A 9,398-nucleotide genomic window follows, 5' to 3' on the forward strand; every position below is an offset into this window, starting at 1 on the left:
GCGATAGAGGTTTGGGGGTTTTTTTCCATTGATTTTCCCAAAAAATTTTGGGTTCAGAATTTTGTCTGGTTAAAATCTGGGTCAAATTTGAATAGGGTTTAATCGGGGTTCAAAAAAGTGGGTCACTGGGTCAAATTAAAAAAAAACCTTGTGTATGCAAAAAGGGGTTTGTATTTTTTTAAATTTGATCTTTATGAAATTTGGCCCAAAAAAATTTCCCTTTTGATAAAATTTTTTCCGAGTTTAAATATGGGTCATTTGCGGGTTCTAAAGCTAGGCCCACTAGGCCCAAAATCAAATAAAAACCTTGGTATGTGATTGGGGCTTGTATATTTCAATTGATTTTTAAAATTTTTAGTCAGAATGATTGCCTTGATCAAATCAAATTTCAATTTTAAATATTGGCCCTTTCGGGTTGGCCCAAAAAGTAGGTCCCCAAAAAAGGTCAAAATCAAAGAAAAACTTTTTGTATGAATAGGGACTCCCTTTTACAACCAGATTTCAAAAAAATTTAAAAGTCAGAATTTGGTTGCCTTAATAAAAATTTGGGGTCATTTTTTAAATTTAAGGGGTTTAAACTTGGGTCAAAAATTTGGTCACAAAGGTCAGATCAAAAAAAAAAATTTTGTGTTTTCCAACATGGACTGCATTTTAAAAACCTGACATCATGAAAAATGATCAGAATGTTTGCTAGATGAAAACAAAGGGCAATTCGGGGGGTTTGGGGCATTTGGGGCAAAACTGGTCGACTGGCCAAATCAAAGTAAAAAATTTTGTATGCAATAGGGGCCCGATTTTAAAACTGGTATTCATTTAAAATTTTTGTCAGAAAAGGCCCGCCTTGATGAAATCTAAGGTTCCCCGGGGGCCCAAAAATACTAGGTCAAAAGGGGTTTAAAAACAAAAAAAATACTTGTTTTGAGAAAAACCCACATTTTTGGTCCAATCTTAAGGGAAAATTTGGTTTGAATATTTTGTTTTAAAGACATTACTAGGTCAAAATGTTTTTCATGTATGGTGTTTTCTCTTTGAGCGACCCCAGGGCCATCTTGGTCCCCTTGTTTTCAAAACGATGGAAAAAAAAGAAGAAAAAAACGAAAAAATTTGGAAAATTTTAAAAAAAAAAAAAACCCCACAAATCCTTTTAAATTTAAAGGGAAAAAAGGCCCCGAAATTTTTTTCCAAGTGTTAATATTTAACAAAAAATCAAGACTTGCGAGTGGTTTAAACGTTTTGAAAGTTTCTACGGTTCAGATTTTAGATGCGTTGGGGAAATTTAATCACGAGGGCGTTAGCCGAGTGGGTAAAATACTGAACCGTGGTTAAAATTTGAATAAATTACAAGAAGGGGCCTTTATTGTTTTTCCCTTTTGGGCATGCCATTGACATATTTTTTAAAAAATATTTTGCTTTGGGTTTTATTTACCCCCCAGGAGTAATTTAATCGGAAGTCAACGGCAATTTGACGTTCCCTAATTAAGTCCTTTAAAACTCTTTAACGGTCCGCGCGTCAACCAGAAAAATTTTCAGAAACCTTTTATTTTTTTCAAATTTTTAAATGGAAAACAAATCAAGCAAGTTAGAATTAAAATTAAAATTTTTTAATGATAAAATTTTTTAAAAAATTTTAGAAACTTTTTCCACTAGTATGCCCTTTTTAAAAAACTGGGTTTTTGTCCCTTTTCCGACGAAAAAAAAAAGTGCGGGCAAATTGCGCCCCTTTTGAAAAAACCCCGGGTATGGTTTCGTAAAATAAACTATATACTTAAAAAGGCATTTTAAAGCACCTTAATATTTTCCCGTTTAAATGTTCTTGTATTTTCCAATTCTTAAATTGGGTTTTTTAATTAAAAAATTTATGGAAAGAAATTTTATTCAAATTTTAAATCCCTTTTTCAGGGTCCTTTTTTAATCTTTCCAAAAGTGCCGGGATTTTGGCCCCTAAGTTAAATTTAGGTTAACCAAATTTTTTCCCTTTTTTAGAAAAGGTTTTGGGTTTTTTTTGGCTTATAAATTCGTTTTTTTTTCGGTTTTTAAAGTCATTTTCCCAAACATAACATCGCCCTTTAAAACAATGCCGGGGATCCTAAAAAAATTAACCCGTAAAGTTCGAACTTGTTTGTTAGACATGGAATTTTTTCAAAAAAAATAACGACTCCCAAAATATGTAAACATTCAAAATTATTTGCAACTTTTTTTCCCATCATGACGAACTGCTTAAATTGGCACATTGTCGTGACCGTGAGCAAGGCATACGCGCATTATTAAATGAGGTCGGAAAAAGTGCTAGTGTAGCTAAAAGGTCAAAATAATAAACTCATTGTCATCATACTTACTTAGATATGAAATGAAAATGTACTTTAGCAAATGTAATTTTAGTAAACGTTTCAGCATTGTTGTAAGTGTACATGAGTAGCAATTCATTTCTAAATTTCATAGTTCTTTAAACACCCGAGTTGTCAAAATTCAGAATACGACAGCTTGTGCAATTTCATGGTACACGCTTAAAATGTACTTGTAAAACATAAATCTGATAAGTTATACTTGTAGCTATGTGTTGCGTACGGAAGAGCATTAGTGCCAGTTGCGTTTTTTATTGATTCGAAATTTCGAGTTAGTATACGTAAGTCGAAATTTCGAGTTACTTACCCGAAATGTTGACTTATTAACTCGAAATTTCGACTAACGTAACTTGAAATTTCGACTTAGTAACTCGAAGTTTCGAGTTACTATCTTGCCCTTTTATCCGCAAAATTTGAACGTCTGTCCGTCTGTCAAAGGCCAAAAATGTAATGGAAGACTTTTGACTCTTCGAAATGGAATCATCTGTCTACACAGCCATACCATACATAAATGTATGACCTACCATAGCTTCTAGAGCTACTCCAGATTTCAAACTGTATCCAGGATATATACCTTCATTTACATGTATAGTATGTTCAGGTGGTAGGGGCTCGAACTAGGTTGAAAACCTTCCAGATATGGTCAAAATAGTGAAATATTCTAAATTTGAATATTTCCGGGTCACCTTCTATGACCTCTCCTCGAAGTCCAGACCAGTCCAGGTACCCGATCGTGGTCAGACTCATAACTACACTTTCATTTAGGGTATGTCTATATTTCATTCCTCCAACATAAAAGCTGGGAAGTCGCCATATGACCTATAATTGTGTCGGTGCGACGTTAAACCCAACAAAATCAATGAATAAATAAACATGGTTTAAATAGTGATATTTTCTATGAGCAAACGCTGTCTGGTAATCTTAATTGTCCGACCCTGTAGGGCTACCCACTGGATACTCCAGGTACCACCAGGCAGGGCTACCCAATGGATACACCGGGTACCTAATCTTGGCCAGGACCTATACATCAACGTAAACTATTGTAGTTAGTAAATCGAAATTTCGAGATACTTCGAGTTAATAAATAACATACACCTGGCACTAATGCTCTTCCGTAGTAGCGGGCAAAAAGATGGAATTTATTTGTAAAATTTAAGCAAGTATTTTTAACATACATAGAAGTTCACTGCACGTATGTGTAACAGTATGGGATCGCATCGATATTGCGTGGAACAACCTATATCGAATATTGTAATTAGTTAGCATTAATTTTGGTCAAACTTTTTGTTAGAAAGCAATATTCGAAGAAACATTTTTGAAAATGGCGGATATCTTGAAAAAAAAAACGCTCGTACGTCCTTAATCAAATGCAATAATACACTTTATTTTATGCTTACTGATGAAATACCGTGTTTTATCAGTGCGATATAATCCATATCACTAACTGCATTCAAGATAAAGTAATTATTTAAAGAACAATATGTAATACAAAAATACTTAAAGCTTGATACTTTGGTATTTCTGCCATATGCATTTACAAACAAACCCTAAGTGAAAACGTATTGTGTTCATCCATATTAATCTACTGACGCAACGCTATAATTAAATAGAGTTTTATGCGTTATATTTTGACGTCACTTTTTACTTGACGGATATGTTTAATAAACCAGTAATTAATAAAAAAACTTAAAAACTTGGCAAAAAAGTTTCGAGTCGTTTTTCCATTAATTAGACTGAATGTGCCATTTTTTTTTCAAAAAATCTAAAACAAATGAGAATGTCGTTTTTCTTCATTTTTTTTCATTATTTGAAAACAAAAGTGACATATACTGTCTAGTGCCGTAGACCTTTTGTATAACACACATAAAGATGTAAGTTTCATTGCTGTAAACTGAAAAATAAACAAATGCCTCGGAGAGAAAATAAACCATTTTTTATCGCTTTTTAGCGTGGCGCCAAAACAGACGTGCATGGTAATGTTTGTGATTTCACAGCTAAAAAGTTTCACTTATAACCAAGAAAACAGTTATACATTCATGCCGGGGATAACTTCTACCTTAATACTCTATCAAAATCATATGCGAGTTGTAAAAAAATACAAAGTGCTATCCCCCATTAAGTGAAACAAATGCTTTACATCCAAACATGGTCAATCATTGTAAATGTTCACTACATAATGTACATGTATTTTCATAAACGTCAATTACGATAACTCATTTGCTATCCGCTGCAATATAATATATTCTACATTATAGGACAAACATGATATCGCTAAAGAGAAGTTGCTGGGCTCAACATATGTTCATCAGCAAAGAAATGATTCAACGTCATCAGAAAAAAATCACAAACAGAAACCGGCAAAAGGAAAGAGCGTGGGTTTCTATGAAAAAAGAATGTCTGATGAGGAAAATCATTACGATCGGTCAAAGCAAAGTTACGAACCGAGACAAAGGCTTTTCACTGAGTATATAGGGAGCAAAAACATGAAAGGGTATATAACCTGTAATGAGATGAAGAGACAGAGAACTTGCAGTGAGTATATAGATGGTGTATGTAAGGAAGATGAAGAGCTGAATAATCGTATGTGCAACAACATGAAAAAATACATAAACCTAGAACGAAAACATGTTAAAAACAAAAGCCAAATCGTAGACAGGAGGCAGACCAGTTTGAAAAACGGAATAAAGAGTAAAGTTTCAGAAAAAATGAATGGAAAACTAGCAGAAAAACACAGACGAAAATATAAAGACAAGGCAGAAACAAAAGAAGGAGGGTATTTGGTGACGAGACCCTCTGTCAAACAAATGCTGGAAGAAGTGAAGTGGAGTTCAACACTTAGTAAAAACAATGGCACATGTATCACGATAAATGCAAGGACCCCTGATAACACATGCTCCGATGGCAGACATAAATCAAGCGAAGAAAGCAACCGGGGATTGTCGCCAACTAGGGAGATTGTGCAACCTGTTAACGCACAAGTGCGTGCTGAAAAACCCGCCCATCAAGCAATTTATACAGAAAATGAATCCCATACATTAAGACAAGAGATGGATTATTCAAGCCCCGAATATGAAGTCCATGTTCTTCGATCAAGGGAGATTATCTTTGGAGATGAAAGACCTGAAGTTTCTGCCAAACCAACAGTGAGAAAGTGTGCGGATACATCACGTTTTGTTCAAACATCGTCTGATATGGAATCAAATTTACCTCCCATTCGAAATGAAAGCTTCACTGAAGCGCTCTCAACATGGCGCTCTCACAGCGAGAGCGCTAAAAAGGCACCTCGACCCAAGTCTTCAATTATATACGCGAAAAATCGATTAAAACCTAGCTCATCGTTAAGTAATCAACGTAAAATTGACGTAAGTTCAAACAATGATTCACTGACATATCCACATGAGCAGCTGCAGTCACTGACATCACCTCAGGAGCAGTTTGGAGCTTCGGGATATCGAAATAAAAATTATTTATTACCATCAGCAAATATTAAACTTGTCACAAAAGACTCTCTTAAAGCAAATCTTAATGTAATAGGATCGACGTCATCATCTAGTAAACAAGTATCACCAACAACAAATACAGAGTCACGTTTGTCAGATCAATCATCTGTTAGCAAACAGTCACCGCCAAACACAAATGTTCTGTCACCTAAACAACCAGTACATCACAAACAGGAATCGCCGACAACAAATAAACAGCTAGTATCACTACAGCAGCCATATCCAAATGGACTGTTGCCTGTAACTAAATTCCCAGATCCTTCAGAATCACAAAAAGTACCCGCAGGTGACCAGCCGTCACCAAACACGTATCAGCAGTCGGTAGTATCAATGAATAAACAACAAGTAATGGTGACTACAAGTCGGATGACATTATCACCCAGGAACCAAATACTGTCTATGAGAAATAAATCAAAACTATCACCTGAATTATACAAACAAGAACATAATAACAATTTTGAACAGCCATCATCATCCATAAATGCCGAAAACAGCAGGGTACAAGTTTCGATAATATCAATGCCAGTAGACCACAGGAAGAAGCGACCATCAGTATCTATACCTGTTTCCAGCAGGACTGAACAGCTATTGGCATCCGTACCTGCCGACTATAGAAAGGAACATCCATCAATATCTATACCTGTAGACGGTAGGACTAAACAGTTATCAGCATCCGTACCTGCCGACTACAGACAGGAACACCCATCAATAGCTATACCTGCAGACGGTAGGACTGAACAGTTATCAGCGTCCGTACCTGCCGACTATAGAACGGAGCCTCCATCAATATCTATACCTGCAGACGGTAGGACTGAACAGTTATCAGCGTCCGTAACTGTAGACTACAGGAAGGAACATCCATCAACATTCATACCAAATGAACATCCATCAATGAGTCTACCCCCAAATTCTACAATATCAATTCAATCAACAAGATATGGCAACACCCCTACTTTACAAACAGCTTACAAGAAAACCCAGCCAATTTTTGAAAGCAGACCAGTGACATCACCATTAAATACATCATCCGCTGAAAAACCTAACAAAGAGTTTCTTGATGTTGAATTATCTGACGTAGTCATTTCAGAAAGAAATGACTTTGAAGTTAAAGAATCTTCTGACTTTCTCACATCTGAATCCAATTTTAATCCTGGTCAAACGTCAACACCTAAGCAAAGCCAAACAGACATTTCTAAAATCATGACTGAATCCCATCTTAACCCCGGCCAAACAGACATTCCTAAAATCATGACTGAATCCCATCTTAACCCCGGTCAAACAGACATTCCTAAAATCATGACTGAATCCCATCTTAACCCCTGCCAAACAGACATTCCTAAAATCATGACTGAATCCCATCTTAACCCCGGCCAAAAGTCAACGAATGGAGAACGGAAGCCAAAAGTACATCAGATCACATCAGAAACACATTGTAACACTGACCAGAATTTTGCTAACTGTAAGTACCAGAGAAGCAATCGCACTGTGCTACATTCTATTTTGAAGAAACGACGAGCAGACGTTTCTCTCTCGGGGCAGGATTTGCCGAGATCTTACAGCGACGACACTGTCTCACCGGTGAGAAAGTGTCAAACTCTTGATAGAACGTTATTGCCACCTCGAGCAAAGCAACAATCGGTAAAGCTTATAGATGAACAGGGGGAGGGTCAAAGGTTTTTCCAGAAAAATGCAAAAGCCCAAAATAAAAAAAATATGGGGAATATGCCTGTGGCTGTAAAAGGGAAAGGGAGAAAGTCACTAAATTGTAAAATCTAATTCGATATTGGAAATACGCCTAGATATAGAAGCATACTTGGGATCCAATATTTAATATACCCAAATGTCATTCACAGCTGTGTTTTAGCGGGTGTATTAATTAAAATGTTTTAACGCGATTATTTGGAAAAATATCTTGATAATCGAGTTTTAAATACAAAGTTGAAAAATGTCCAAAAAAAAGCGGAAGTGATGAAATTGACTTTCTATTATATTTCATACAGTGATACTTGATCTTTTGCTTTGTTTTTTTTAAAATTATTTATCCTACTCCAAATTGCTTTGAACAGTGTTTGCCCTGGAAAAGCTTTAAGTAAAACTTTTAAATTGGGTTTTCCTTTCGGTTTAATGATAAGTGTAAATTTTTTGCAGATTATATCGCAAAAATAGGCAGGGGTTCTGCAGCAAAGAATTGCGCACTTGGAGGCAATTTTTTCTCGAAAAAAACAAGGTATGTTTAATAATTCTTTACTGTTTAATGCACACATTCAAAGGGTAAAAATTTGGAAAATATCAACGCAAATCAAATGATTGACACCTTTGCCGTTTTTTTTTGTATTTTTTTACATTGCCCCTTTTTTTTCCAAAAAAATTTTGTAACGTTCATTTGTATGAACAGCTAAAAAAAAGCGCCAAAAACAAAACCTGCTAACGCAACGAACCGCTTTTTTTAGAACCGTCCGCGTATTTAAGGAAAGTTCCTTAATATCGGGCTTTTCCGTCTGGTGAACAGTATGGCCGGGAAAGTTTTTAAAAGTTAAAAAAACAAAATTTGCAATACTAATAAAATTTGTTTAAAATAAAAGGGAAAATAGAAGAAATATAAGAAAATTTAAATAAATTTTTTTTGGGTATTCTGCCTAAGAACGACAGGTAAAACCCGGGCAATTCCTGAATCGCGTGTGTTCTTTGATGAACAAACATTTCTTCCCGGGTTCCCCGGGGAAATGCATGACCTAATTTCATGGTGGGAATTCTCGTGCAAACTTAAAGGCGTGTGCTAAAATTTTCCCCCATTTTTCCCCAAAAACGATTTTGTTCATATTTTTATATATGTTAGTTCTTTTTAAAAGTAACCAAAAAAAAAAAAAATTTGGGGGTCACCGACTTCGTTTTCTTTTTTATTTCGTTTAATGCTGATAGGACAAGTTATCCCAAATCTAGACGTGTCTGTCATAGATAACATCAAGGAATCAAAAAAATGATTAAATACTATAAAATGATTTTTTCCCTTAAAAACAAAAAAATTTTTTTAAGGTTCAAGAATAGTTGCATGACCTTTTTTTGGTTGTTTTTTGAAGTCAAAAAAGCATCATAATTATAAAAGTGTATTTTTCCTGCAGAGTTAATTTTCCAAATACATAAAGGAATTTTTATTAAACTTGAAGAAACAAAATAATTTTTACTTTTAAAAATTTAAAAAGAAAAATAGGTGGTCACCGAATTAGATTTTTGAAATTTACCTTTTGATGGGTTTTGTGATCTTCATCCGAAATAAAAACCATTAAAATCCAAAAAAAAGTCATACAATTCGGAAAGACTCCAAAAAAATTAAAAAAAAATATTCATAAAGAAACGTCAAAGGTTTTTAAAATATAACTCAATTTTTAAATAAGAGACTAAAATTTGGGAAAAATATGATGAGAAAAAGGAAAGGAGATATTTTACCCGACCCTTTCAGTACACCTCGGCTGCCGATGACCAAAATGACAGAAAAAAAACAAAAAACTTTCAAAATGTCAGCGAGACAATTTTATGTTTTAAATGTCAACAAAAATTT

At 34.8% G+C, this 9,398-nt stretch overlaps 1 protein-coding gene across 1 annotated transcript in view; it reads left to right on the forward strand.

Moving 5' to 3' along the window:
- LOC123559594 (uncharacterized) overlaps window positions 1-8,983 on the forward strand; it is an 80,688-nt gene extending 71,705 nt beyond the window's left edge. The window contains exons 4-5 of the mRNA XM_053516832.1: window positions 4,598-7,515; window positions 8,962-8,983. Of these exons, the coding sequence (XP_053372807.1) occupies window positions 4,598-7,515; window positions 8,962-8,983 (2,940 nt within the window). The remainder of the gene's footprint in view (window positions 1-4,597; window positions 7,516-8,961) is intronic.
- Window positions 8,984-9,398: the final 415 nt, after the last annotated feature.

This window comes from Mercenaria mercenaria, chromosome 10 (genome assembly GCF_021730395.1).
Source record: "Mercenaria mercenaria strain notata chromosome 10, MADL_Memer_1, whole genome shotgun sequence".
Lineage (NCBI taxonomy): Eukaryota > Metazoa > Mollusca > Bivalvia > Venerida > Veneridae > Mercenaria > Mercenaria mercenaria.